At 49.6% G+C, this 12,410-nt stretch overlaps 1 protein-coding gene across 1 annotated transcript; it reads left to right on the top strand.

Annotated features, from left to right (window-relative positions):
- The first annotated feature begins 11,163 nt into the window (after positions 1-11,163).
- On the top strand, positions 11,164-12,108 carry LOC109305573 (olfactory receptor 52K2-like). The gene has a single exon (XM_019528559.1). It carries the CDS (start codon positions 11,164-11,166, stop codon positions 12,106-12,108), a length of 945 nt encoding a protein of 314 aa, XP_019384104.1.
- Positions 12,109-12,410: the final 302 nt, after the last annotated feature.

Raw genomic sequence — 12,410 nt, 5'->3', positions numbered from 1 at the left:
CCATCCATCCATCCATCCATCTGTCCATCCATCCATCCCCAGAATATTTTTCCATCCATCCATCCATCCATCCATCCATCATTGGTTTAGGTTAGATATTAGGAAGAACTTTCTGACTAGGAGGGTAGTAGTGCACTGCGTGAGGCTACCCAGAGAAGTGGGGGAATCTCCAACCTTGGAGGTGTTTAAGACTTGGCTAGACAAAGCCTTGGGTGGGATGATGTAGTTGTGGCTGGCCCTGCTTCGAGTAAAGGGTTGGACTAGATGAGACCTCCTGAGGTCCCTTCCACCCCTTGTTTTCTATGATTTTATGACCTTGAAGCTCATCACCATAGTATCAGTACATTCCGCGTGTACAATACGTTGCCAGTAGACAAACGCCTGGGAGATTTAGAGTCTCCGACTTTTCACACTTCATGGTATGTTGACACTGCTCCAAGTCAAGTCAAGCCAAGGCAAGTCAAGTCACCCCTGAGGCCTCTGCAAGCATTGGGACACTGTAGATGCTGTAACAACCCTCTTCCATTCAGCCCCATGTGCTTAGAGGAGCATTTATTGTGTTGGGTTTTTTTAGTTAACATTGTTCTGCTTTGTTTTGGGGGCTATCAGATAATGATCATCATCATTATAATGCTTTTCTAACCTTGGTAGTTTGGTTCCCTTAATTATGAAAACTTTATTTTAATTTCGAGTTACATAATTTAATACTATTTCTTTGCTATTTTTCAAGTCTTCTCTTAACTAGACCATTTATTTTAGATCTCATATGAGTCATCTTTGACAGCATTTCTCCCAGGGCAGCCAGCACTTTTTCCATATGTTGTGAGTACAACTGGTGAATTTCTTTTCAAAACATTTTTTCCACAACAAAAAATGTCCTTTCAGCCAATGTGAACATTTGTGCAGAAAATCCCCATTCTGCTCCAAATTTTGATGAAACGTGGAAGTATTTTTTTCAGTTTAAATGTCAAATGTGATTTAAAAAAAAAATGTTCTTTTTTTTATAGTTATTAGCTGTGGCTTTTTAACTGAAATCAAACAGTTAACTGAGATGGATTTTGAAAACGGAGGCGTTTTTTTTCCATGGAATTTTTCATGGGGGGTTGGGGGAAGCTTTCACTGCAGCTTTTGAGGAAACAATGATTTTTTGTGTGTTTTAATTTTCCAGCAAAGCTATAAATGGCATTGCTTGTTTTAGCCTGATGCTAATTCCTCCCAAAATACAACCCTTTGCAATGATCTGCTTAAACCACCCCATGCAGTCACTGACCTTGCAGCTCTCTGCACTGGCTTTCCTTTGGTCTCTGAGGGCGTTAGCTCTGAATGGCGTCTGTGTCTCTCTCTTGATATAGCAGACCAGCCTTGCAGGAGACTTTATAAATCAAGCCAGTGAGCTCCCCTGGGATGTCCCCACCAGCTGGGAGTCCCTGGTGAGGGCTGTCTCTGCAAAAAAGCAGTACCATGGTCTGGAGGACTGAGGGGTGGATGGCAAGAGCCCCAGATTAATTCATACCTACCTGCTTCTGCTCTCTAATGCTCTGAACAATATAAGCCACCAGCTTGTAGAGATGCAAAGAGGAAGTTCACCCTCTTATCTCAAAATCTCCCAGTTTTTCTTTTTTTTTTAAATGCATTCCCTCCCCTTCCCTATCCATTTCTAACTTTCTTTCTGACCTCTCTATCCCTTATAAGTAGTTATTAGTAGTATTAGGTATTTATATTGTAAATAATGTTTTGTTAGTTTTGTATTGATTTTTACTGTTGTATATTGCATTATTATCATTTTCGTATTGATTTTTTATTGTTTCATATGGATATTGTATGGTTTAGGCCTGTGTTTGTAAGTGAACCAAAGTAATGTCAAGTTTCCATTTTGTATGTTAAGCCTCTACCTTATATTCTCTGCCTGGGCATCCCCTGTGTTGTAACTGTGTGACTGATGTACCCCTCCCATGTCAATCGGTTCCCGGATGAATGGGAGTGACTGGGAATGATTGAAATCCAATGGTAGCAGGCCTTTATTGAATGGCCTGTAATGACTGGACCATCACCTCACATTGATTCATCCAGGAACCACGGATCTCAGCCAGGAACAGAGACAAGAACCCAGCATTTGAAAGACAAAAGACCCTGCAGAACCAGCAACTCTACCATTGTACCCCACCATTACAGGCATCCAAAACTGCACATCCCTGCATGGAGCACACATGCTGAGTACACCAGGGGCTGACTCTTGCCTGGGCATGCCTCCTGTCATTAGGGTCATACAAGGTCTTTCCCTATAAAAAAGGGCAGTGAAGACAGACCTAGTGGGAACGCCATTTCTATCTGAACCAGACCAGCTCCACGTCACGCTGCCTATCCACCCCAGAGGCCCTGCTGGTAACCCCCTCTGGACAACACTGAGCTGAAGGAGACCCCCAACTGGCCATCGAGGACCAACTTTCAGTCTGGGATAGGTAGATATCACCTGCACATTTCCTCCTCCAATTTGGACTCTCTCTCTCTCTCCTCCCAGACTTCAGCCCTTATACCAAGCCTCCGTAACCCCTGCTGCCATTGTGTGTGTGTGTGTGTGTGTGTGTGTGTGTGTGTGTGCACATGCACAATGGAACCAATAAGATATTGTGTCACCATCTCCCCTGTTCAATAAAACCACTGTCATTTGTAACCCCAAGTTGGGTTGTATTTTACTGAGCACCGGTCTCTTCCCCATCTTAAATTACAGTCTCTGTCTCTCTCTCAGCTTCCTCCCACTTTTTCCTGCCACCACTCAGCTCCTCTCTGTCCCTTCTCCATTCCCCTGCTGCAGCCTCTTGGCCCCGTTGCTTTCTGCCATCTGTCAGCCCCGCTCACACCACTTTTTGCCTCCTCTCTGTCCCTTCTCTGTTCCCCTGATGCAGCCTCTTGGCCCTGTTACTTTCTGCCATCTCTCAGTCCCATTCCCGCCATCCACTGCCTTCTTCCCATGTCTTTCCATAGCCCTTCACACCATTTCTGCCACTTCTAGCCTCCTGGCCCCATTTATGCTGTCCACTGCCTTTTTCCCATGTCTTTCCACAGCTCTCCTGCTACTTTTAGCCTCTCAGCCCCACTCATTTCTGCCTCCTGCTGCCTCTCCCCACTCCCAGTGTCTCTCTCTGCCTTCTGTTTTAACCTTTCCTGTCACCCCCAGTCCTTTGGCCTTCCACTAACTTCCCCGCAGCTCCTTCAGGCTGCCCTGCAGGTTCTCAGGCAGCCGGAGCCCTTCTCCAGCTTCTGGCACTGGCAGCCCCTCTCCCGGTAGCTTCCTGAACTCCCTGGCAGTCCCTCTCCAGCACCCTTGGTTCCTGAAGCCAGCCCTCAGCTTCCTCTACACCTAGTCTACTCCCCTGCATGCTCTGTCCCAGTTTCCCTTTCCCTGCTTACCTTTTGGCTCCCCTGTAGCTCTGGCTTTGGTCCCAGCCTCCGGGCCAGCTTCTCTCCGGCATCTCTTCCCTGTTCTGCTGGCTTTGGGCATTGTCCTTTAATCAATTAAGTCAAATAACCTAAAGTAACCCCCAAGCCTCAGTTCTTCAGCCCAGCTCTCTCTAGTCTACCAGTTCTAACCCCGGTCCCAGTAGCTTTCACTCCCAACACTTCCACTTCCACTTTCTTACCTTAACCTTTCCCCAGGTATCCCAAGTACACCAAGCACATACATACATACACATCATAACACAACACCAGAGTTAGGAACTCACCTGTGTGTACATGTAGGTGAGTGATATGTATGTGAACTGATGTTCATATATGTCACTGTGTGCATGATATATGAATTAGTGATCCGTGTGTGTACTGGGTGTGCAGGTGTTGATAATTGATTCTGGTCTAATTTTTGGTCTGTATAGTGTGTGTAGGTGTTTGAACTGGTGACAGGTGTGCATTTGCTTAGGCTGGTAATTGACTGTGTGTGTGTGTATATGTACCTAATTGATTTCTGTGTTTGTGATGTGCAATTGTACACTGCACCCTCCTGTCTAGCAGTACAATTTTGGGAGTTGGTCTGACCCCACAGGGCAACATTTTCATCTGGTCTCATCTCTCTAGGCCTGGTTGCCTTTACTGCCTGAGCCTAAGTGCATGGGACTATTGATATTGCTCTCAGCCTGGAGTTTGAAACTGTCTCCTAAGTACTGCCCAAGGCATTCAGCTGGGCCCCAACCTGGAACATGCAGTAGGTTTTGTGGTGGGCCAGTAGGGGGTGCTCTTGTGTTGAGCCACCTACCTCACTGTGCCTGATCACATTCCAGACTCTGAGTGCCTCCTTGGGGGCACCTCACGTCTGGTCGACCCCTTTCCTGGAGCACACTTGTTAGCCTGGGGGTTCCACTGCCACCACCCAGGGCTCTGGACTGATTCTGGCTCTTCGCACCCTGGGAAACACAGGCCTAGTAGTCCTTAAGGGTACTTGATTCACTTCAAGAAGTTGGGATGCTTCCCTCAGTCATAGGCTCAAGTAGTGGTCTCCCTTAGTCAGCCGAACCAAGGGGACCCTAAGGCATAATCTAGATCCACTTCCAATAAGTCTCCCACACTAGGTACAAAGGAGAACTTTATTGGTTACAGAGGGTAGGGTTAGAATAGGGTAAAGGGTAGAGCGATGTCAGAGAAATCCCAGAGAGCAAACTCCCATGGCCAGGTAGCTTTGGAGGCCCGCCGTTCCTTGATCATGAGTTTGGGAGAGAGAGAGAGCAAGTTTCAGAGAGTACAGCTCCTCTCTCTCTGAGTCTCCCTCATAGCTGCTTCCCCTCCTCTTGTGCAGTCCTTAACTTATATAGCCCCTCTGACCTCATTTACCTGGTCCAATGGAGGCCAGAACCTGTTGGCTGTCGGCCAACCAATTTGAAATACATCACTAGTTGCTAGGCAGACTCTAGCCCACCAGGTAGATACCCCTCACCCAGGTAGCTGATACCTGTCACGTAGGCAGAGGGAGCAGTCTTCCCTCCTCACTCAGGAATGTATCCAGCTCAGGTTACCCAGAGAGATAGGGTAAAGGTGTGTGCCCTCTGCTGGGCCCATCCTTACCAAATTGTCACAGAGCAGAGCTTTTTGGGGGAGAAACAAAGGTGTCCTTCTGCCACAGGTTTCTCCTGTCAGTTGTGCCCATCAGGTATGAAGTGCCAATGGGAACTGAGGGCTGTGTTTCAGTTAGAAACTTATGAGACTCTGCTGGGCAAAAGGGCTCCTGAAGTGAATCAGTTTTCTTTCCAGAGCAAGCCTGAAATAACCCATCTCAGTTTCTTGTAAGCCCTGGTGTTGTCTCTTGCACATGAAGGAACAGAGCCCCTGACAATCATAGAAACCTAGAAAATGAGGGTTGAAGGGACCTCAGGAAGTCACATCTAGTCAAACTCCCTGCTCAAAGCAGGACCAACCCCAACTACATCATCCCAGCCAAGGCTTTGTCCACCTGGGTCTTCAACACTTTGAAGGATGCAGCTTCTATCATCTCTCTGGGTAGCCTGTTCTAGTGCTTTACTACCCTTCTTGGGAGAAAGATTTTCCTAATATCCAACCTCGACTCCCCTTGCTGCAACTTGAGCCCATTGCTCCTTGTTCTGTCATTTTTCCTGGTATTCAGCCTGAAGCAGCCCTCCAGGAGTTTGTATTCATTGGTCCTGGTCTTCCCCTTTTCAACATGTCCATCAATTATTTGTTTTCAGCCGTTAAAAGCAAACTGGTAAAGTTCATGGATAACACCAAATTATGGGGGAGCATGGTCATGCTTGAGGACAGGCTGATGAAACAGGCTGACTTGGATAGACTTGCAAGGTGGAAAAGGTCAAATCCTGATTATGTTTAACATGGAGAAAAGTAAAGTGCTACATCTGGGGAGAAATAATCTGCAACACACATACAGACTTAGCAGTACTACACTTGCCAGCACCACAACTGAAAGAAACCATGAAGGTTGTGATAGACCACAGAATGAACATAAGCCACCAGTGTGATGCAGAGTGCATCACAGACCGAACAAAACACTAGCATGCATCTATCAATGCATCTCAAGCATGGCTAAGGATGTCATCCTCCTGTTCTACTTGGCCTAAGTGAGACTGCAGCTGGAGTACTGGGTCCAGTTCTGGGCACTGCACTTCAGGAAGGATGTGGAGAAGCCCAGGGGAGAGAACAGCTTGGGTACAACATCCAGGAGCCCAGTTGGGGAATAAGAGCAGGTCAGCTAGGTTTGCATTGTGCCTGGGTAATGACCTAAAGCTACACCCTGCTGGGGTTGGATGGTGTGGTGGGGCTGCTGGTAGTCGGGCAGTCCTCAGGAAATGCCACACCAGTGCCTCCTTGGTGAAAGGTGAGTATGGGGCATGAGAAAGCCTCAGCCCCCACTGCCTTGTGGGTGATGCTGTGGAGGGGCAAGAGTCCAGAGTGGGCACACATGCTTCCAGCACACGTTTCCCCTATACTCACCACAGGTGACAAAGGCAGAGGCAGTGGTGGCAGATCCTTGAAAGGTAAGTGAGGCAGGGAAGGTGGAACAGCTATAGAGGATCCAGAGGGGGAGCCCCCTGGATGCCTCTTAACTGAGCTGGCAGGGAGTCGCACTCCCAAGCCACGTGCAAACAAAGTGTGCAAACAGGCACACTCTGTAAGGGTGTTCTGGCATTTGTACTGGCATTTGCGCAAGGTGGGTATGCAGCAGTAACCAAAAGGAGCCTCCAGCAAGAGAGAGAGGGAGACGCACAGCTCCATGGATATGGTAAGGGTGCAGAGCACAGTTGCTAGGGGTCTCACCCCAGTGGTGCCACCTAACTTGAGCTCCTCTGAGGCCTCAACCTAGATGGAACTCATGGTGGGGTCCGTGGCCCCGTGCCCCCCTGTCTGTGGGGGTGGCCTGGCAGGGACCCAAAGGCCAGTGGTGGGAGAGGGGTCTTGTGGCTCCCTCACCTGCCCCTCCTGTGCCCAAATTTGGGCACTGGAGGTGCAGGTGGGGGAGCTGAAGGCTGAGGTAAGCAGGCTATGGGGGATCAGGGCTGCAGAGGATGAGATTGACACCTATTTCTGTTCAGTGCAGAACCAGTTTTCCTGCATACAGGCCGCCCAGGAAAGACAGAGGAGTGGCAGAAGGTGCCCACCAGAACCAGGGTAGCTCGGGCTAGAGTGATGGAAGATCAAAGGGAGCAGGAGGGCACACAAGCCCCCATGGCTCACTAAAAGCATCCAGGAATGTCTCCTAGCTAAAAGGGAGGCGTACATCCAATGGAAGGGAGGGACCATCACCAGGGATGGCTATACTGCAGTTGCTCGGGGATGTAGGGGGCAGTCAGGAAGGCCAAGGCAGAGATGGAACTGGGGCTAACTTCCCAGATTGAGGACAAGAAGTCCTTCTTTAAATACATCAGGGGTAAAAAGAAGGTTATGGGTAATGTGGGGCCCCTGCAGGACATGTTAGGAAATTTGGTCATCACACCGGACAACAAAGCCAACATATTTAATGATTTCTTTGCCTCCATTTTCCTAAGCAGGGACCGGAACAGTCACCCCCCTGCTGGGCCCCCCTCAGGCCCCAGGGGAGGTATACCTGGGCCAAGCGTTAGTGAGGAACTACTTAGGGAACTTCTGGAGGGACTGGATGTATTCAAGTCAGCTGGTCCAGATGATCTCCACCTTAGAGTACTAAAGGAATTGGCTGAGGTCATTGCAGGACCCCTGGCACTGCTGTATGAGCACTCATGGTGCTCTGGTGTGGTGCCAGAGGACTGGAAGAGGGCCAACGTGATTCCCATCTTCAAAAAGGGGAAGAAGGAGGACCTGGGAAACTATAGGCCAGTTAGTCTTACCTTGATCGTGGGCAAGCTGTTTGAGAAAATTATTCTGGCACACGTCCACAAGGGGCCAGCTGGGGAGGTCATGCTTAGGGGAAACCAACATGGGTTCATCAGTGGCAGGTCTTGTCAGACCAACCTGGTGGCCTTCTATCATCAGATCACCAGATCATTAGACGCAAGGGGAGCAGTGGACATAGTCTTCCTGGACTTCCGGAAGGCTTTTGTCACTGTCTCTCACCCTGTTCTCATTAAGAAACTGGGGGACTGTGGTGTCAACACCAACACAGTCAACTGGGTTGCCAACTGGCTGGAGGGCCACACCCAGAGAGTGGTGGTGGACAGGTCATTTTTGGCCTGGAGGGATGTGGGCAGTGGGGTCCCCCAGGGCTCGGTCCTTGGGCCTGCACTGTTCAACATTTTTATCAGTGACTTGGAAGAAGGGGTAAAAAGCACCCTGTTTAAATTTGCTGATGACATTAAGAAGTGGGGGGATGTGGGCACGCTAGAAGGGAGAAATAGGCTACAATAGGACCTAGACAGGTTACAGGGGTGGGCGGACAAGAATAGAGTGGGATTCAACATCGACAAGTGCAAAGTGATGCACCTGGGGAGAAACAACCAGCACCATACCTACAGACTGGGGAACTCCCCTCTTGTCAGTACAGAGGCAGAAAAGGATCTTGGAGTTATCATTGACTCCAAGATGAACATGGGCCGGCAGTGTGGGGACGCGGTCAGGAAGGCCAGCTGCACCTTGTCATGTATCCACAGATGCATCACAAGCAGAGCCAAGGAGGTGATCCTCCCCCTTTGTGCAGCACTGGTCAGGCCACAGCTGGAGTACTGCGTCCAGTTCTGGGCACCGCACTCCAGGAGGGATGTGCCCAGCATTGAGAGGGTCCAGAGGAGGGCCACATGCATGGTCGGAGGCAGCAGAGCAGGTCCTATGAGAGGCTATGGGACCTGAAATAGATATCCTGCCTCCCTACTGGCCAAAGATAGTCTCTTTCTTGGGTGATACATGGGTGTTTTCAATCATAAACCTTGGAGTTTGACCAAAAGTAAAAACAGAAGAGTTTAGTGTAGGTTAGGTAGGGAAGAATGTATCATTGGTTGGGGATGGACCTTTATTTCATCTAAGACCTGCAATTTTGATGAGAAGAGTGGGAAGGGGAAAAGCAGGATCTGGCCTGTAATCAACAGACACTTACTTAACTGAGTGTTAAGCCTGTCCTGAAAAAGTTTGTCCCCTTTTGTGTATGTGTGTATGCACAGATGCGCGTGTGTCTATGCCTTTGTTGCTCTCCTCTAGTTGAGGAATGCCTTGGGGACTGTGTCATCATGAGTTATAAATGCTTGCACAGTGCCTTGCCATGCAGATTGGAGATGCATGGGCAATGAGCCCACCTCTAGGTTCAGAACCAGGGGAGAAGAAGCGCCAGTCAGGGCCACCTCTGCAGAGTCTGGGGCTGGGTGAGTTGTGTGTGCACAGGGGGGTATGGAGTAAATCAGAGGCAGTGATCCAGGTCTATCATTCACTGAGATGGCACTGTAAATAGAAGAGACATACTGAGCTTCTGGGCAGAGCAGCTTGATGCTTTGCAGGTGTGTGTTTTCAACATGTACATAGGAAAATAATGCTGTCGTGCCCTTGTCAGCTGATTCTCCTTGCTAAGCTCTGAATATTTCCTCTCCCTGCTTACTGCCTCTGCCTTGTGCCAGTGCTGATGCCTATGCTTAAAACAGGTGAATTAAGGTAAAAAGAAGGGCAGCAAGGGCAACTAGAATAAGCAGAAGAAGAAAGCATCTATTTTCCAGAAGACCAAATGGTATTGGCTTATTTAGCTTAGCAAAATGATGTGGTTGGCTATGTTAACAGGGGGTTGGATCTGATGATCCATGGAGTCCCTCAGAGTCCTATGGGTGTGTGTGTTTCTGTGTGTGTAAAAGATGTATGGAGATGGGAAGAGAGAAAAAAGGGAAAGTGGATGGAAGGGTTATTGCTGCATGTGGTAGTGATCAAACTGACCTGCAGGGACATGGCTTTCAGCATCATAGAATCATAGAATCATAGAAGTCGGGTCGGAAGGGACCTTGTAGATCTTCAAGTCTGACCCCCTGCCAGGGCAGGAGAAAAAACTGGGCTTAAATGATCCCAGCTAGGTAGGCATCAAGCCTCCTCTTAAATACCCCCAGGGCAGGAGCCAGCACAACTTCCCTTGGAAGTCGGTTCCAGCTCCTAGCCACCCTGACAGTGAAGTAGTTCTTATGGATGTCTAATCTAAACCTCCTCTCCAACAACTTGTGGCCGTTATTCCTTGTAATGGGGAGGGGGGTGCTAGGGGAAACAAGGTCTCTCCCAAACCCTTCTGGTCCCCCCTAGTGAGTTTATAGACGGTCACCAGGTCCCCCCTCAGCCTTTTCTTGTGAAGGCTGAACAGGTTCAGGTCCCACAGTCTCTCATTGTAGGGTCTGCCCTGTAGTCCCTGGATCATGCGGGTGGCCTCCTCTGGACCCTCTCCATGTTGTCCACGTCCCTCCTGAAGTGGGGTGCACAGAACTTGGCACAGTACTCCAGCTGCAGCCTGACCAGTGTTGTATAGAGGGGGAGGATCACCTTCTTGTCCCTGCTAGAGATGCATCTGTGGATGCACGACAAGGTGCGGTTAGCTCTGCCCACTGTGACCTTGCATTGTCGGCCTATGTTCATCCAGGAGTCAATAATGACTCCGAGATCCCTTTCTGCCTCCGTGCTCTCAGGAAGAGAGTTTCCCATTCTATAAATGTGCTGCTGTTTATGACTGCCCAAGTGCAGCACCCTGCACTTGTCAGTGTTGAAACGTATCCTGTTTTTGCTAGCCCACCCCTGTAATCTATCTAGGTCTTGCTGCAATCTTTCCCTCCTTACTAGTGTGTTCATGTCACCCCAAATTTTGGTATCATCAGTGAATTTAAACACGGTGCTTTTCACCCCATCATCCAAATCACTGATAAAGAGATTGAACAACACGGGCCCAAGGACCGAGCCCTGGGGGACTCCGCTGCCCACTTCTCCCCAGGTTGAATATGACCCATCCACCACCACCCTCTGAGTGCGACCCTTCAGCCAATCTGCAAGGGTCTGACAGAATCGCAATCTCCACCTATGTGGGTGGAAGTGACGCCTTGCTCATGTGGATTGGATGGGTGGATGAATGGGTGAGTGGATGAGTGGGTGGCAATGCAGCTGGATGGATGGGTGGATGGATGGATCATTCACCCTTAGACCTGGAATACAGTTTCAACCTTGCAAGTTCTATCATTTGTATGTCTCAATGCAGAGAGAGCAGCCTTGGCTGATGGGTGCTGGCTTCCCACTATGCCCAGTTCCAACCACACCAACATCACGCTGTCAGAACTGCACCTGGTTGGTATCCCAGGGCTGGAAGCCCTGCATGTCTGGATCTCCATCCCCTTCTGCTTCATGTACCTGGTCACGCTGGTGGGGAACTGCACTCTCCTGTGGGTGATCAAGACAGAGCCCAGCCTCCACCTGCCCATGTACCTCTTCCTGTCCATGTTGACTCTCGTTGACCTGGTGATGTCCACCTCCATCACTCCCAATATGCTGGGCATCTTCTGGTTCCACTCCACAGCCATCAGCGTGGATGCTTGCTTGGTCCAGATGTACTTTGTCCATGCCTTCTCAGTGATGGAGTCAGGCTTGCTGGTCGCCATGGCATTTGACCGCTATGTGGCCATATGCCACCCTCTGAGGTACAGGGTCATCCTCACCAGCCCAGTCATCGTTGCCATTGGGCTGGTGATGCTGGGAAGAGGTCTGGCACTCATGACCCCACTGACCTGCATCATCCGGGGCTTCACATTCTGCCAGGATGCAGTGATCTCCCACTCCTATTGTGAGCACATGGCAGTGATTAAGTTGGCCTGTGGGGACACGGCATTCAGCACCACTTACAGCATTTCGGTCTCCACCTATGTCGGTGGTGTTGACTCCCTGCTCATTGCCCTGTCCTATGGGTTGATTCTCAAAGCCGTGCTAGGCCTCTCCTCTGCCGAGGCACGCCGCAAGACCTTCAGCACCTGTGGTTCGCATGTCTGTGTCATATCTCTGTTCTACATCCCAGGGCTGCTCTCCATGTACATCGAGAGGTATGGGCAGGACATCCCACCCCATGTCCAGGTCTTGATGGCTGATCTTTACCTCCTGATACCACCCATGTTCAACCCTATCATCTATGGCATGAAGATGAAGCAAATCCGTGACAAAGTGGTTCAGCTGTGCTGTCGGCCATGGAGCTGAGCCCTGTAGGGCACAGAGAGGAGAAACCAGCATTTTGTGCTCTGCTGTGATGCAAGCAATCCCATGCAGGCTTCGGCAAGTCACATAAAGTCCAGACACATGGCATATTTGTGCCAGTGTAATTTGCCTTGACCTCGTACTCTCATGAAAAGTACCACAAGGTCTAGAGTAGATACATGACCATCTGTACCAGGGCAGCTACATGCAGACGGTGCTATTAAAACACCTTAACACTAGGCAGGGGGGAACATGCCACCTTTTTCCCTGGAGCAGACAGGTACCCCAGGGTAAGCTGAGGACAC

This window comes from Crocodylus porosus, unplaced genomic scaffold (genome assembly GCF_001723895.1).
Source record: "Crocodylus porosus isolate Cpor-Errol unplaced genomic scaffold, CroPor_comp1, whole genome shotgun sequence".
Classification (NCBI taxonomy): Eukaryota; Metazoa; Chordata; order Crocodylia; family Crocodylidae; genus Crocodylus; species Crocodylus porosus.
The sequence above is the reverse complement of the archived record's forward strand: the minus strand, read 5'-3'. Positions and strand labels throughout refer to the sequence as shown.

Excerpts from the sequence above, each read along its gene's own strand:
- LOC109305573 (XM_019528559.1), top strand. The coding sequence starts at position 11,164 with ATGCCCAGTTCCAACCACACCAACATCACGCTGTCAGAACTGCACCTG.